The 18288-nt window shown below is 40.7% G+C and overlaps 1 protein-coding gene across 1 annotated transcript in view; it reads right to left on the bottom strand.

Moving 5' to 3' along the window:
* LOC138197177 (cGMP-dependent 3',5'-cyclic phosphodiesterase) overlaps positions 1–16547 on the bottom strand; it is a 144482-nt gene extending 127935 nt beyond the window's left edge. Inside the window, exon 1 of the mRNA XM_069147815.1 lies at positions 16230–16547. Coding sequence (XP_069003916.1) covers positions 16230–16288 — 59 coding nt within the window. The 5' untranslated portion in view covers positions 16289–16547. The remainder of the gene's footprint in view (positions 1–16229) is intronic.
* Positions 16548–18288: the final 1741 nt, after the last annotated feature.

The following is an 18288-nucleotide window of genomic DNA, read 5'->3' as shown; positions in this document are numbered from 1 at the left end:
CACAAGGTCTGAGAAAAGCAAATGTGTTATATTACAGTTAAAGAGCAGAGACAGGCACACTGTTGTAAGAGTGAGCAAGTGGTAATCTTCCTGATACACACCAGTACCTCAGATAAGTGGATGTTTTCTTAGCAACCACGGTAGTAATGATTCTCAATATTTCAGATTGAGACGACTCAGATAGCATGCTGTGTAACTATTCATTATTAATGTACCAATCAGTAATGTTGCTTCCCTCCAGGAGGAGCATGGAGAAAGAGGGGTAAAATAATAAGCCAGGAAAGAGTTTAGTTTGCTTCTGCAGATCCATCTAATGTCAGATTTCTACTCTGCATTATTGAACGAATAAAATCTGTGATTCACTAGTAAATTTCCTGTCTTCCTGTGTCTTTCATTTGGTTCCTAAGGATTTAAAGGCAGATGTTTTTTTTGTTTTAATTTGACAAAGGATATAGGAAAAGAGAAGCACATTCAAATTACAATATTTACCCTTGTAATTGTCATCTAGCTTGCTGTTGTTAAAAAAAAAAAAAAAAAAAAAAAAAAAAACTCGCAATTATTACATTGGGTTGCAAACCAACACATTTTAGATAAAAAAAAAAAAAAATGATGATTTCTATTAGTTTCACCATTTTGACACCAGAACTTTGTTTATGACAGAACGTTTCAGGAATATCACGGAGCTGAATGCCTAATTAAAAATAAAGAATGAATTACACAGGGTGTGATTAGTCCTGGGTCTCTATAACACTCAACCTTAAGGATTGCTGGTGGTAATAAAAATATATATGCTCCGGCTTCCTCCCTCACTCAAAAGGTATGCGTTTTAGGTTAAATGGTGATTCTGAACTGTAGCCGCAAATTTAAGTATGAATGCTTGTCTATCTTTCTGTCTTGTGTACCCAATGTAAGCTGGGATAGGCTGCTGCCCCCAATACCCAAGGATAAGGTAGGTATAGATGATGGATGGATGGATGGATGGATGGATGGATGGTAAAATAGGTGATAATACAAAAGCTGATAATTTTCTTATTGTCTCATAAAGACCAAACCAGACATGTTTTAAGAACTAAAGTACTCACATTATATGTCTCTAACTACGACCCACTTTGGCAGAGGAATGTGTAAACAGTGACGGTCAAACATTCTGGTAAATAATAACTTTAAACAATAAGGGTATAAATGATACCAAAAAAATCACATAAATAGAAAATATTTGAATCTTGTATATAGTGTCACATTTATGAAAAGAATATCTGCCAGCACAGAGCAAACGATATTCAGGAACATGGGACATTAGGAGGTGACCACTGAAGAAAAATGTATTTTGTAATATTTCACAGCGGAGCACAACCAGAATAAATCATCCCCAAACTCATATCTCTCAAACAGTTTGCATTTTGCTGAGAAAAATATAACTTTGTAAATATTTCCTTTTGTGGTTTGAGGGTACTGGTCCTCAATAGGTGTGACTTCTTTCTGCACTCAGGCCCAGATCTCACAAGATCAGATCTGAAAGGCCTGTCATCGGTTATATTGCCCTCCTTAGTTATTCTTTCTTTTCCCACATTGCTTGTCAGCTTCCTGTTGTCCACCATCTGTCTTTCCATTTTGGGAAAGGCCAGCCAGTGTACATCTATGAATAAATTACTGCTGGGACCTAACAACACATAACAACAGTAACACATAACAAGATGGACTGAGAAAGATGGTGAGAGACGGGGTGAAGGGGGGAGGAAGGGAGAACAACGTTGTTGCTGGGAGCGGTGGGAGATGAAGAGTGGAGGTGAAAACATGGGATGAGCAGCAGAGAGAGAGATGAGTGAGAGGGAGAGCGAGAGGGGGGCCTATTCAGTCTCAGCTGTAATGTATTATGTATCAGAACGGGCAGACCAGAAGGAAAAAGCATATGAGGTAGTGTATTCGCACATGCTCCAGTGTGTGTGTGTGTGTGTGTGTGTGTGTGTGTGTGTGTGTGTGTGTGTGTGTGGACTTGGATGTCTAGAACCAACTTGAATATTAAACCTGAGGAGAGAGGACATTTTGGCTTGTCCTCACTTTGGGAAACACATTCAAAGGGCTGTTTAGGAGTTAGGACTTGGATTCAGGGTTGAGGTTTCGGTTATGATTCAGGTTTGGAGCTGAGCAAACCTCGAACGGTATAAGCATGAATGTTTGTGTTTGCATGTGTGACAAAACAAAAAAGGGCTTTATGCATAATAAAAGCTTTCAACAGAACTTTGCATCAGTTTATTTGAAGGAATTAATCATTTCATTAGTGGAAAATAAAGGAGTGTCTCAGTGTTTATCTTAATTATCAAATAGTTGTTAAAAATCCATTAGACAAAAAAATCTTAATGAAAATGTATTTCAAAAGTACCATCTGCCTCACAAACACTTGATAGTCGAACCATTTATTGTTTTCTTTGATAAACTCCAGTATTGTGGCGTATAATCAGCATCTCATTTGTATTTTCTCCTAAATTCCCCAAACATCTATTTACAGAAGCAAAAACGTATTACCATTATCATGTCTTTTTGTAAACTGTTGTCTTCTGGCAGAAAAGGTATCAAATAATCCCGGTGTGTTTCAGTGATGTGTTGTTTCAAACACACAGCGGGATGACTGACACTGATACTAGGACACTGGAAGACAGTATACTGTGTGACAACAGGGGTCAAATACAAATGTATTATCCCACATGTCCATCTGTCTTCACTCTGTCTCCGCTGTTCACGGTTTCCTTTCTTCTCCTCCTGACTGTACAAACATAAAACAGCATCATCAAACCCCTCACAATAAGATCAACGAAACAGTGACAGTCACATACATCAGAGACATTTATGCCATTTTGCAACACAGTTAGTCTTGTGGTGGACGCCCACAACGTCTTTTTGAAGGCTGATTTTCAAATGTGTTCATTGCAATGGCAATTACAGTGATTTGTAGTTTTAATTTACTGTCTAATGGTTTGGCTCTTGTAGTAAATTTCTTTTGATAAATGTGTCAACTCAGTTTTTGCCAGTGTTTCACAAAGCAGACGCTGTGTCGGGAATGATGTTGATGTCCTGTTCCTAATGAGGGGCGCAGTGTGACGGTGCTTTCCTTGGTGTGACTGTAGGCATTGCAGAGGAGTCTGAAGTTTAAAATACATAAAGTAGAGCATTTCCTGAATACACAATTCAAGATCAACAGCTGGAGCCTCATATGGCGTGCTCCCTTTTGAGCTTTTGTCTCACTTAGATTTGTGTATTCTTGAAATGTTTTCAAACAGAGGAGAATATGAGGTTGTTCTAACTCCAGACCAGAAGATCAACTCTTCCAGAGAGCCGGCTGATTGGTCAGATCAAGCGAGTTGTATAATTAACTGTGTGGAAGGAAAAAAGAAGTCAACACGGCGCAAACAGCATCAACAAACATGAGGCGGATCTACGATTCAAAGACGGCCAGCTCAAATTAGAGCTACATCTACCTCCTCATTACCGACTTAAATTGTTGGTGACATCAAAGTGCTTTCCCAGACTGCCGAGTTAAGGACCAGGCGAGTTCTGCCACGATGAAACTCCACCACGGAGAAAACAGGCAAATACAGATTACGGAAGAGGCAGTTTTAAGAGAGATGGAAAAAGACAAAAGAGATAAAAGCAAGTGTGCATCCACTTAGACATCAAACCACTCCACGGTGAGGAAGCTTCTTAAAGGAGACTTTAAAAAGGTGCACTGGGCCCATCAAAGACTTAAACCCTGCCTTCTCTTGAGAAAACAAAGGTTAGAGCTATCAAAAATATACAAACTCCTTCCACATCCACTTTGATGTTGAGGAGGAGGTTGCACCTGGAGACATCAGCAGAACTGTGTCACGTTTGTACAACAGTAAGCGCCATGGGGATGAATACACACTACAACATGAGCAGTAAACATCTGGAAACCTCACCATCAGCGGTAACACGCACACGTTACTAAAACACAACAAAAGAAACTGCACACAGACTTCTGTCATATAATATCTGGTATTGTTGTCATGGGTTCATGTCGAGCTATGTACACAGTACATTTAAAGTATGTTCGTGCAGCAATGCATAAAGATTCACATGTAATACCTCCCTTTTAGACCCCCTGCTGGCAGCAAAAAAAAAAAAATCATTTTTTGCTTGAGTGGACTTGAAAGGAAAATGTTTTAAAAGTAAAAAGAAAAGAAAAAAAAGAACTGGCTGAACAGGAGACAGAATGAAAGAGACAGAAAGAAGAAGTGCCTCTGGGCAAATCTGACTATCTATGTCTGTGTGTGTGTGTGTAAGTAAGTATAGACTAGAGGCATGATGGGACAGTGTGAAAGGTGACCAGTTGGGGTCACTGATGACAGAGAGAAGTAAATGGGCAGGGACATCCTGACAGATGTATGTTGAATCACAAACAGCTTCACATGCGCACACACACACACGTGTGAACTGAAAAATACACAAACAAAGACACGTGTTTGTCTTGACAGCAGGGCAGCAAATTAAGCCTAAGCTAATTAAGAACTTCAGATTCACACCACAGAATAGTGTTTGTGTCGACGTGTGTGTGTGTTTTTATTTCGAGGTTAGAAGAGAGTCAGATGTGGAGATTGTGAGCGGAGTGGCTCCTTAGCATGCAATTAGCATATAAAAATGCTGCTGCTGTAACAGCCCATCATACTGAGAAAACACTATCAGAATGTAAATTAATTTCACTTCACATCACTTTGGAAAGACTTTCAAACAATTAGATATGTCACTGTGTGTGCTTGTAAGCCTGCATTTACATGCATGTGTATTAGTCTGTTCTTTAGCTCACATATTTTGCCCGGGGCAGGGTGTGTTCCCATTGGAAAACAAGCGGGGGTCAAGGACAACCGTTCTGTGAGTTTGTCTCGGAGCAGTTTCTGGTCTCTTTGCAACTGTGTGACAAACGTGTGTGCCGAAATATGACACAAAGGTCAAACAAACTCACTCTCCAAACCTAAAGACTACAGTTTTTATTTCGTGTAAAAGGGCCATCTTGATTGAATTATTGCACAATATGATTTCTAAAATATTGACCAATAATCTGGGGCACAGTTCCTAAAGTTCAAAGATGGCTCGACTCAGACAGACCTACATCCTGAGTCGGCGCTTGAGATTGGTCTGGCTGCGCCCATATCTCTTTTGAGCACCTTTTCCTTCCCACGGCATCAAATAATGCAGTTTTGTTCAAGGGAATCAGAGAAATGTGCCTTTGGCGTCTGAAACATTCGCACAAGCTGCCTTATCTCTTATGCACCGTAACGAACCGGGTCGAAGAAGGTCATGAGATGAAGTGCAGAGAGGGATTTATCTTATGTGAAGTACACTAAGTAACTTGTGTGAGGAATGCTACATTATGTAAGTCAAAGTACTTATTTTGACCAACGGCGCCCTGAAAGAAATTGTTCAGATGAGGGAATTTGTTTTATGTGGGAAGGCGAGCAATCGGCATTAAAATGGCTGAATCAAGCATGCCGGCCTCACTGCACAAATCAAATCTTCATCAAACCTTTTTCAGCGTGTGTTTGTAATTTAGAGGCTGTTGTTGTTGTTTCCCGTTACGATGTGGGTTTTGAAAATGGTAACACTATGGCGGACGCGTAGGAGAAAACAAAAATAAATAGTCGCCCAATGGCAGGCTTCAGATTGACCAACATAAATCTTTCCGCTTCAGCTGAATCCAAAACACACTGAATTTACCACACACAACCTGCCAAGAGTCTTTGTCTTGTTCATCAAGGCTAAAAATCTGACTTGAGATGAACGCTAACGTAAGCATGGTAGCATGTTCGAGACAATCACGTTGACTGGGTTTGCATGTTAACATTTGCTAATTAGCACAGCACAAAATACAGTTCAGACCGACGTGAATGTCGGCCTTTGTTGCATGTTTTTTAGAAGTTTTGCCCATGAAACAGAATCTGGTTTGTCTGCTCTAAAAACTTTCCCTCAGATTATCTGAAAGTGGAATGTTGTGTCCATGACCAGTCAAAATTGGCCCCTTACAAAACTGAAAGAGGCAGGTGTATGTGTATGTGGCGGCCATTTGTCAGAGGACAATTACCACAGAAGGAGTCTCATAAGCACGGTGGCAACATCACAAGTGCAGTCATCAATAACTCACGAGGGGGTTGCCGCAAATAACGCCACAGTAATGTTCTTATTTGTCAAGCAAACCAAAGGTAAGCGGGGATTCAAAATGAGCTCAGTGAGGATCATCTTTCCAGGGAAACAAAAACTGTGCACTAAACAGACATTGAAAGCCAGTTAGGTTGAGTGAGATTGCTGAAGCGCTGTAGATGAGCCTCAGTTTAACTTTAGTGTGCCACGCATCTTGTATCGGCACAGTCACGTTCTAGTGGGGGAAAGTTTCGGGGCCAGAAACAGTTGCAGTAACCAAGACCTATTCTTATAGACATGTTTTACCATTCAAATGACTTATGAACACTATTGCAGTCACACGTATAAATCTAAGACTAAGATTTATTTTTTTTCCGTCTACATATAAACTGTTTCATTAATATTCAACATGTGACATACTTTACAACAGAAGGTTGACATTTATTTATTTACAACTTCATATGTAGTTGTTCTTTAACATGAAGTATTTGTGTTTAGTTGGCTTGTTAAAATAATGTGTAAAAGATTATATATATATACAGTATATATATGTATGCCACAGTTCAATTGAAGTCACTTGATTTATATTACTCCACTGTGTAATTTAAAAGCCTTTACTACAACCACTTAACATTTCTGTCCATCTGTATGTGGACTCTGTTGAGGAAATGTCTGAACTCAAGAGCACTTTGTGACAGTGCGGTATACATAGCTGGTTAAGAGTTTACATAAATGTCCTTCCTGTGCTTTGAAAACTGATTTTCTCTGGGAGGACACCATGACATCTTGTGTCTCTTATCTTTGTGTGACTCACTCGTGCAGATTGTATAATCACAGCTCTGTGGGCCCGTCTGCAGCTCGTCACCTCTGCTAAACTTGTAATTTTCCACCCAAACTGTATTGTAGATTTTCAAATACACACAATACCAGCAGCTGATAATTATGTATCTTACTTCTATCTATGAATGATCAAGATATTTTCATCTGTTCTTTTACATCATGCTTATCTATCAATACTCTCATCCAATGTTTTATTTGTTTTGATTTGTCTTTCAGGGGATGCATTATAAGGGTTATTTTACCAGCGCTTGTCGAAAGAGTCTATTCCTTACATACCTGATATTTGTTGGATCAATACCATAACTAATACTCTGCCTTTAGTTGTTGAAGTGAACAACAGTCAGATCCAACAGACTATGTTCATGAAAAGACTTCTTAGCAGAGTCACTTCGGAGCACCATATCTTGATCTGTGTTCATGGTCATGCAACATTATTTGGTCCATCAGTGGTCCATATGTGGACAGTCAAGAGCATTCTTGGATGCATTTGTTCCAAAACCAAGTGCACTTCTGAGAACATGGGGTAATTGTTGACCTCCATCTCTCCATCAATCCAGTCACTGAAATTATTATTTTTACTAAATTGAAAAAACTAATTAAGTTCCAGTTTTGATCATGGAAACTTCTCATATTTTCATCCCATTTTTTAATCAAAAAGCCTGAATCCATCTCTCATCTTCAGCTTGTTCAAAACAGCAGGCAGGCTGCTAACCAACAGAAAACTAGCTTCACACTGGTTGACTGAAAGGGATTAAAAGAGCTCGGAGTTTACATTTAAAGCCTAACACTGCAGTGTTTCTGGTTGTGTTGTTGAGATGCTCGCTCCTTTAGAGCCACAGCTGTCTCTGTGATCTCCCAGCAGGGGGCTATTTATGATCAGGTTTTGGAAATCATGCAGTGTATCCGAGGTCTGTTTCCTCTTCTAAATCCTTCCTCAAAGCTCATTTTGATGCAATAGGATTTTTATGATCTATGTTTATTCCTTCATGTTTAACAGCTTGATTGCGGTGTAATGTTTAAGCTATTTTATCTTGTCTGTACCGTTTTATTAGTTCACTATGTCTTCTTATCCCTCTGCATTATGGAGGAGTACACCGACACTGCTGAGAGATTGAACCCAGTTGTGAAGCACTTTGTCGTGTCTCAAAAAAATGCAAACAAAAACAGCAGTAAGACAGCATATTGAAATCTTAGAGCTTTAGATTCATAAACTAAATATAACTTTATTAAAAAAAAAATTTAAAAAAGATCACTATCAATTTTAAGCTTCTGCAACACTTTAGAGGAAAAGCGAAATCTTTTAAAAGATCCCATCAGTATTTTTAACGGACACATTTTTAAGTATAAATTATAAATTCATCTGTTTCTTAGCTTACCATTATTAAAATATGTGTGGTTTATTCCAGTGTTTACAAACATTGTGATACGAAACATCACAACAGCACTATCAAACATTAAACCTTTGAAAGTACAGGTTATTGAGTGATTCTTACTCAGCGTCGCATATTTGTTTACATTTGGATCACATTTTTAGAAGTAATGAAACATGTAATGCATCCAAAACGAGAACTTCTGCTTGGATTAATCTGGTTGACAGCTAAACACTCAGCTGTCGGCGGATCAGTCGGCAGCCGTGTCCTCGAGATAAAAAGAGAAAAGAAGTAAAAAACCTCTAGAATAACTGTGGTCACACACTTGCCACAAACATGTTCACATGAACAAACGTCTTAATTCGCGGCGTGCAAGACAGTAAAAAAAAACATCTAGATAGGAAAGCACAAGATCTAGGGACCGATATACCGAATATAATACCCCTACATGTAGGGTAACCTGTGACACTATTAGTTGCTGAGCAACCTGGACTACTCTTTGAATGGAACACCTGCCCTTCATCTATCAAGCCATCTGAGCAGCCGATTCCTCTCTCTGACACAGCTGTCTCGCTGGCTTTGTCTGCGACAGGCAGGTGAGATCTCAGGGGCTTGGAAAGGAGGAAAAGTCAGGACAGGAAGATGTAGAAAATAAAGAATGAAAAACAAGCTGATGGAGTCAAAACCTCAAACACAGTAATGAAGAGAATGGAAAAATGATCAGAAAAAATAACAAACAAGTACAGCACTTGTTGACAGAATCCATAGACTGTGGGAACGGATGGCTACACAAACAGTCAATAGTTTACTGGGCATCAATAGTGAATAATCATCACATGTCTTTCATTTGGCAATCAGCATAAAAATAGCTGTAGGAATTTATGTCAAAATACTAAAAGAACAGTTGCCAGCAGACAGCAACTACAACCAGTATTTTTGTGCACATTAGTACAGTATGTTATAGTGTGTGTGTGTGTGTGTGTGTGTGTGTGTGTGTGTGTGTGTGTGTGTGTGTGTGTGTGTGTGTGTGTCTGTATGTGTGCGTCTGTATGTGCGTGTGTGTGTGTGCGTGTGCGTGTGCGTGTGCGTGTGTGTGTGTGTGTGCGTGTGTGTGCTCATGCTTTGAAACATGTCTGTTGATGTGTGCAGAATGTGTGCTCTGACAGTCAGCGGGTTCATTCGCTGTTCAATGAGTCATTTTATTCAGCACTACAAGCATCACAAAAACCGGTCAGTGGCTTTATCTCTGCGTGAGCTGATCAATAGAGCCGATCAATAAGAAAAAGCCCTGCAGTCAGGACAAGAGGCACTGGAGCATACAGGAACACATTCTGCTACTGTGCTGTAGAGACCGAGCACAACGATGCCCACAACAACCCCTCTGATAACGTCAATATGACCTGAGCTCTCAACAAACAGCTGAAGATAAAACATTGAAACATTAATAACAGAGAAATATGCATGTTCAGTTTAGTAAGAACCACAAAACATCTGCGGTTACAATGAGAGGAAAAGAAAACAATGTTAAACCAACAGGAGCAACAGAAACAGCATCTGTAGCAGCACATGATGAATATCAGTAAAACCACGGCAACATTAATGACACACACGGCAAATGACAACAAAATTAAATCAGCTCGGCTGAACAGAAGGACCACAGTCATTTCAGTCCTCTTACCTCCACAAAACCAACACAAAACCCACATGTTTATTTATAGGAATGACACAGAATGTGAATGAACTAATCTCTCCAGGCTACATTGTGAACTTTTGAATTCTTGAGCTGTGTGAAAGGGCTTTTTTATGTCTGTGAATTTGAGATTCATAAATTATTTACTTCAGTCATTTTGTGTCATTTTAATCCCCCCACTTCTTCCCAGCAGTTGCTTCAAATAGTCCTGTTTATTCCACATACAGCGTGTCACTAGAGGATTTACTCCTACTACTACCATGTTTTTAAGTGCAAAACATCCATAAGGGACCAGGGGCGAGGTAATTCTCAAGCTCAGGTATAAACTCTATAGTATAAATATGACACATGTAACAAAGTCCTTTTAAAAGTGTGATTAATAATCCCTGCAGCTTTTCATTTCACAGGCTGCCTGCAAAAACAAAGGGGTAAAGCTGCACTTAATCAAATTCAGTGTGCAACCGTTTACACTCATATGACTTTCACAATTAAAATAGGGCCTTCAGCCATTGCAGTGTCACACCAAAGTAGCAAAAACTTCCAAAAGAGTGTAAGTGCTAAAGCCAGGTGTCTGTACATAGGAACACACACCTACTGCCTATCAATGAGGTTCCACCTCACATACTGTGGAGACATGATACTGTTTTCTAATTAGACCAAAGCTCCGTGTCCCAAACACAGCTGCCACACCTCCCACCTTAATGTCTCCAGGGAGTCAGCGCGCACACACGCGCACGCACACACACACGCGCACGCACACACACACACACACACACACACACACACACACACACACACACACACACACACACACACACACACAGAGAGAGAGTTGTGGTTGACTATTTGTTTCCTGACAGTGACACAGCTGTACCCATACACACACAGGTCTACACACACACACACACACACACACACACACACACACACACACACACACACACATAGACACAGTCACACCTGTCTGTGGCATCAGTCCATAGAGATAAGAAGGCTGACAAGAGCTGCTGGAGTCAAAGCTGAGAACCATGGGAGCTGTCAGGCTCATTTCTCTGTCACACCCTCCAGGCGCTCTCACACACACACACACACACACACACACACTTTTGATGACAAGCTGCTGATTGAAATTAATTTCCTGGAACTGTATTCTTATCATAACTTTACTGTATTTAATCAATATCTTCTCTAACATTATCCCAACAACAAAACCGATTTGACTAACAACAAGATCTTAAGTTTAGCTGTAATTCAAGCCTCCGTCTTTAAAATAACTCTTCCTAATAAGGTGTGAGAAACGCTCATTACAAGCGACCAGCTGGCCAGGTTTCTATTCTTGTGTAGGGCCCACAATAGAAACAACAAAAGGGACATACAAACTTACACCCTTTCTAGACAAACACTGCGAAAATACAGATCCGTGCTCACATGTAACATGACATGTTTTTTTTAAAGGAAGAGGTGTCGAGCACTGGGCAGAACAATAATTAATGCAAACTTATGACGTTTGTCATGTAGAAGCAAGCTTCCTCGCTTTTTGTATTTATGCAGAATTAAGTTTAATGAACTGTCAGATTTGAACAGTATGAAGTCGTTTTGGCTCAGTTAGGGGCCACAGTATTGGCTGAGGGTTTTCACAGACCCCAGTTTCTTCTTACAATAAATCAAGATTACTTTGTGTAAAACCTACAGAAGGCACCCAACGACCGCATTGATTTATACTGTTGACATAAAATGGATTTCTACTCCGTTAGAGATAAGAACAGTTGTATTACACCTAATCATAGTCTACACTGGTAAACACTAATGTTAAACAGCTGGTAACTAAATTAATGCATCCATCTCCTTCTTTAGAGCTCTAAAAGACACACACAAAGTAAAAACAGGCCTGTTGTGGCACTCATTGAGTTCATTGTATTGAATCCGTTGAGTTCAGTGACATAACTACAATCTTCACACTAGCTGAGCCATGTGACCGTGCTGATGTTGCATTTTATTCCTCTCCAGATCAATTCGCCTGTTTGCTTTGGTTTTTCAAATTAGGACTCTGCACTTTACGTCAATGTGTTTCCTTCAACAGTCAACAGATTTGCTTTCGGGTGTACTGAATACTCTAAATTGATCATACTCTAGTTTGCCTCTGTATGTGTGTCAGTCCTGACATACAGCTGCTTCTCACCTTAAGTGGGTTGGGATCAGGTTCAACCACATGCACAGGATGAGCAGATAAGGAAAATATATTGATAAAGAGATGGATGATAATTATACTACATGATCAGTTATGTGCCACTTTACAAACCTTATTTCAATTTAATTCCATGCGGGGAAACACAAGCTCAACAGAAAGCTGCACGTGGTTCTACAGACAGAGTAAATCTAAATCTGAAAATTCTACAAATAAAAATACATTTTATGATAATGTACAGACGTGGCTACAGTTTACTTTTAAGCTGCACCTTTGTGTACAGTAAACTCAGCAGGAGAGAAGTTAGTGAAGCAGGATTACGAAGGTCTGAAGCATTAATCCTCAGAGCATATCTACATTTGAGGTTATCTTTCAACGAAATCCAGGAGTCTCTTTGATTATTTGATGACATCTTCCTACAGTTTGTAGTTATAGTGTGTTCATTTGTTTTTTAATTAAGTTTATTTATTCAGTGTGGTATGGCCAGAGGCACAAATCTGAGCTGAGGCAAGAGCCGAACTCCCAGTCTCTGCAATTAGGAACAAAATACCTGACCAGTTATTGAATTTTATTAAGATCCAAACCAAAAAAAAAAAAAAAAAAAAAAAAAAAAAATCCCCAAATTAATTATTTAAATATGTTATAACTAAATTATGCAAAGTCAAATGTTTATTAAAAAACCTGCCACTGGCAGTGATGAAAGCAGATTGTTGAGGCTGGTGACTGAATGTTACTTCAGATCTCCTTGTGAGTCACTGTTGATTTCCTGTCTTCTCTAACACTCTTGGCCTTTGACTTTTTACTATTGAGGCACCTTTTTATTTTCAGTCTTACTTATTTTGTTCAGATGATTAAAATTGGAGACTTTCACAGCGTCTAAGCGCAGCCAGTTACCTTAAACAATACATGCTCCCATTTCTTATGGCTTAATAGATGGTTATTTACAGATGTTTACTCAGAGTAAACATATATATCAGCAGTTCAGACCGTACATTTTACTTTTAACTGAATGCTGTACATATAATTCTGGACTTATAGATGGAGAATCATACAATGGATAGATCTGTGTACTGAAAGCTTTCAATCCAACTGTTTTTCTGAAGCGCACACACACATTTTGTATAAACACAAATTAACACAAACATAGGCAAAAGCATGCAAACACAGCACACAATAGTTTCTCTGTCTTCTCTCTTTGCCTCCAGTTTATCTTCCCTCTCCGTCTCCTTTCTCTCTCACTGAATATTTTAGTATTGATGAGCCCATTACTGATGATAACACATTGCAACGTCAGCATCCTTTCTATTTTCTCTCTCACACACACACACACACACACACACACACACACACACACACACACACACACACACACACACACGCTCACTCATCAGGAGTCAGGTTACAACTTTGCTGCTGCTGCTGCTGCTGAGTACTTCTGTGCATCTCTGTGTGAGTCTGTGTGTGTGTGTGTGTGTGTGTGTGTGTGTGTGTGTGTGTGTGTGTGTGTGTGTGTGTGTGTGTCTGTGTCTGTTCAGCAGGAGGCTGGGGAATCTGACTTCCTGGCGTCAGTCCAACAAATTGCAATATTTTTCAGCCTGAAAAACCACTCACGTGCACACCCGGCTGGCACATAAGTACACACCTAAATACAGATCACAAGGGCGATGTGTGCTGGCTGTTAAAACGATGCACGGTGAGAACGGCGGATAAGCAAAGTGCTTTGAATATGAACCTTGTCTTCCTCTTTAGGCTGTTTAGAACCCAAAAACACAAACAAAATCATAACGGATTGTAGCATCAAACACTTTGAGCAAAAAGCGCTTCCGGCTTGTACAGAATGCATGAGTGTGATTCCTGAAACTGTAGAGTTTTGTCAATATTTTTGATGATGAATAGCCAGCTCTTGAAGCAACAATCCAAGAATCCAAACCTCTAGAAGCGCATCACGAGGATAAAAAAAAAGCCTCTGGAGGTTTCTCGTGTAATTTGTCAGCCAAAACGGTTGTGTTTGATCTCAGCGCTCAATCACAAGAGGTACAGTACAGGCTTGACATCTCCTCCTGTGTGTTTTATGAAAGTGTCACACTTCATGACCTTCACCGATCACTGGTGCTTCTCTAAGTCAAAGCGGCTCCAGCTTGAGGGAAGCAGGTGAGATCAGCCACTGAAGCTAATTGTATATCAGAGACCACTGACGTGCATGTGGCAGATTCATTACATCCTGACAATCCTGGTTGTTTTCCCCCGGACTGGCCAACAAATGCTCAATGTAAGAGGCTTGCAGTCTCTTCTGTGGTGAGGTGAATCAAAGTCATTATCCTCCCAGAGATTTCCTTTGTCGAGTTTAAACCAATAATGAAGGAGGATATATAGAGAATCAACTAGATTAGAGGATTTTTCAACTTTGGGGAAAAAGGGAGTTGAAACTCGATATGTGGAAAATGTCACTGATATTTGTGCAGTCTGTGTATAATGGCATCACAATGTCATTATCCGCAAATTATGCTATTCAGCTATAAAAGCAGGGGAGGGGACTCGCAGTATCATATCATTCCTGAGGGAAGCTCCCATATATACAGTATGAGCATGCTATTTGATCAGCCACGCGTTTGATCACAACCACTCAACTCCACAGGACCAGATGTGTCACTTCAATTTGAGAGCAGGGATTGTGGGTAACGATTCATTATAAAACAGCAGAAACCTGCTTCAGAATCAGGAATGCTCTACACTGACATTTAAAAGCAATGCAGTCCAACACAACGACACAACTAACAGCCTCAACAGTCGCTGCGGAGTTTCATGAACACCTCTCTAACACAGTAAACACTATTAACTTCACAAAGTGAGGATGTAAGCCTGGGCTGTTTTATTGCTTTAAATAACACAGACCCATTATTATATTGATTATGTCAGCCTCCTTTGATCCACGCCACATATTTGCTGTCCTGTGGAAAACATGATTATTTTTGTGAACTAAGAAAAATCCGCCTCAGGATTGAGGATGAACTTTTAAACTAGAATGCAGCTTTGTTTTAAAGTCTGTGAGGATGAACTTTCGGTGGGCTTCAAAGGAGAAAACTGCTCCGAAGATGAAACGATCCCCAAGTTTATCTGAATAAACATCACATATTTTGCTAAAGGGAACTCTTTTTAAGGAATTTATAAGTTGCAAACAGTATCTGTATTATTATAAACTATAAAAGAACAAGATTAAAGAAAAAATCTGTTTGGTTTATCCTTTCTTTGGTCTGTAATGAATAGAGGAATGCGTATTAGGGTTGATAGATTTTTGTGCAGTTGCCTGTGCTGCAGGTCAAACAGTACATTTTTTCCACAGCCTGGCATCCCACAGCCGTAAATGAGCTGTAACTCAATTATAAAGCATTACTAAATCATTTCTTTAACATTAATAAAGTTTATTAAACATTTATGGGGAGTGCCATTAGAAAGAAGTAGTGCCATACTGGACAGTGAGGGAGACAGAGTAGGCCAACCATTATTTTTTTTAAATAATGTGGCTACAAAGTCAGCCCTTAAAAAGACATTTAAACGATTTTCAGGGACAAAATTCAATTAGGAGGGAGATCACAGCACATGTATCTGTCTCTGTAGGAATATTAGAGGGAGAGTAGCCAATCGGAGTGCTTTTGATACAAAGGTATGATAAGGTCACTAAATTGTCTGTACAGCAGACTAAGCACACTAACTGATCATTTTAGTGGTATTACAGCCGGCTGGTGGAGAGCTGAAGGGATTTTGTCCTGGCAGCCGTTTTGCACAGTTCACACGGGGTCCCCACTGCCGCCGTCACTGGGAATAATGACAACCGGCAGGTCACAGTCGCACCGACTACTACACACCGCGCTGTATTTGGCTCTTTGCTTTAGACGCCATGTGCCTTTACAAACATCCAGTCGGAGCTGTGCGCGGAGAAGCGGCGAGAGGCTTCGAGGCGCAGAGCAGCTACACGGTTATTAGACACACTTGCACTTACATCTCGGAGGACGGAGGTTGGCTACGGCAGAGGAGCGCGTGTCCGCACGCTTGTCCCATCGCGCATCCTGCCTCGCGCCTTCCCGGTAAACCCCAAACGGCTGCAGTCGGGAGAGGGGGTGGGGGTGGGGGGGGGGGGGAGGCAGGGGGTGAGGGACGTGGCGGGCGAAGGGAGGAGAGGAGAAGAGAAGGAAGGGAGCCGCGGGTGTCTGTCTGCCGGGCCGGGGCCAGGTGAAGGAGGGTTAGACGATGGATGGGTGGATGGATGACTGGGTGGGTGCTTCTCTCGCTTCCTCCCCCAGTCTGCCAGCCTCTCTCCTCTCTCGGTAAGTGATATTCGAGCTGCGGTGAGGGAGGATATATCAGCTGAGCAGAGAGAGAGAGATAGAGATGGAGAGGGAGAGAGAGAGAGAGAGAGAGAGAGCGAGAGAGAGAGAGAGAGAGAGAGAGCGCTCACCCGGTGTTTTCACGTTCAGCGCCACATGGACGCGTCAAGTCACAGACCCGTCAGTCAAACCGGAGCGCAGGCACGTCACCCGTCCGCGTGCGCTTAAAAATAAACCCAAGCCTCCACGAGCAACAGCTAATTCACCCGTGGAAATTGAAAGTTGTGTTGCTGCGAATAATTCAACTTTAACGGCGCGTCCTCACTTCTCGGTTGCGCATTTTTCCACAGCTGCCACCGCGCGCTCTGCACACCGAGCCCTGCTTCGTATAGACTACGTAGGTCTGTCTGTATGTGGGGCAGGACACGATCTGGACTCGTTCAACTCTCTCTTCCAAACGGAGAAGAGCCGTACGGGCTCCCGCTGCCCCTGCCGGGTTTAACGCCGCAGTCCACTCCAGTGTGTCTATCAGGTCTCAAGGTCCAACGCAGATCTTCTGCCATATATGGCCCTTCAGTACACACAAGGAAGCAGCAGGGATCCACACAGGAGCCTTGGGATATGTTTGTTGACGGTCAATGACTTTAAATACCCCCTCCTGGTTTCAGGTGTCAGCTGTTTTACATGCTCGTGGTCCATTGAGGATTTCTGGTTGCTGTATTCATGTAAAACGTGATGAAAATACGTGTTTATGTAGTAAAAAATATATATATAATAATAATAATAATAATAAACCTCCGGTAGCCTTAACAACCACAGCCATCGGTATTCTCAGTTATTTTTGCCTGATTGGACTTCTGCTCAAGGCTGCGAGCACACACAGTCTGTGATTGATTGACAGTTTTGTCACTTCAGTTAGATTTGTTCCATATGTTCATCATTATCATCATAATTATTATTATTTCTGTCACTATTATTAGTTCATGAGTTTGGTGACCTCAGGGAACTTCAACCTGAGCACAGGACTAATCAGAAGTAACCGCAAACACCTGTGTCATTGAGCAGGGTCTCTACATCATTTTAAATGTGTCTAGTGGTTATGGCTGCTGTAAAATATTAATATTTTGTATGTGCAATTAGGTTCTTATTTGCAGACATGTGTTGATTTTTTTTTTTTTATATGGAGCTATATTCTTGTTTACATTGGGATTATAGATTGCACTTTTATATATCGTTTTTGACCCAGAGTAATAACTCTGAGTGGCTGAGTTCTCTGCAGTGCTGCGGTTTTATTATTTAAGAGAGCAAGATTGAAAACTGAAGTCAAATTTGACTTCTTTTAACTTGAATAAGATTGTGGAAAATTGCAGCCTGATTGGCCCACAGTCAAACAATGCTATTTGTCATTGCAAGAAAAGCACAGGTATAACTACTAGTAGTAGTATATCATTTAACCACATCATTATGCACAATAGCAGGACCTTTAAACTTAAATAAAATGCAGCCGTTTTAAATCTTGTCAATTGCACCTTTTCTGTCTAAGTGCCAACTATAAAACACTGAATAAATGTTCCACTGCACCGCAGCTTACAATGCAGATCACTTATCTGTGACGGGTTATTACGGAAAGTTCAAAGGTCTCTCCCAGCCGAAGGAGTAGACCGAGCAGTGGCGGAAGAGGTATTACTGAGGATAAAACATCAGTACAGCAAAGTAAAATCACTCCATTAAAGG

This window comes from Embiotoca jacksoni, unplaced genomic scaffold (genome assembly GCF_022577435.1).
Source record: "Embiotoca jacksoni isolate LCO1_2020_lvr unplaced genomic scaffold, fEmbJac1.0.p SCAF_14, whole genome shotgun sequence".
Classification (NCBI taxonomy): domain Eukaryota; kingdom Metazoa; phylum Chordata; class Actinopteri; family Embiotocidae; genus Embiotoca; species Embiotoca jacksoni.
The sequence above is the reverse complement of the archived record's forward strand: the minus strand, read 5'-3'. Positions and strand labels throughout refer to the sequence as shown.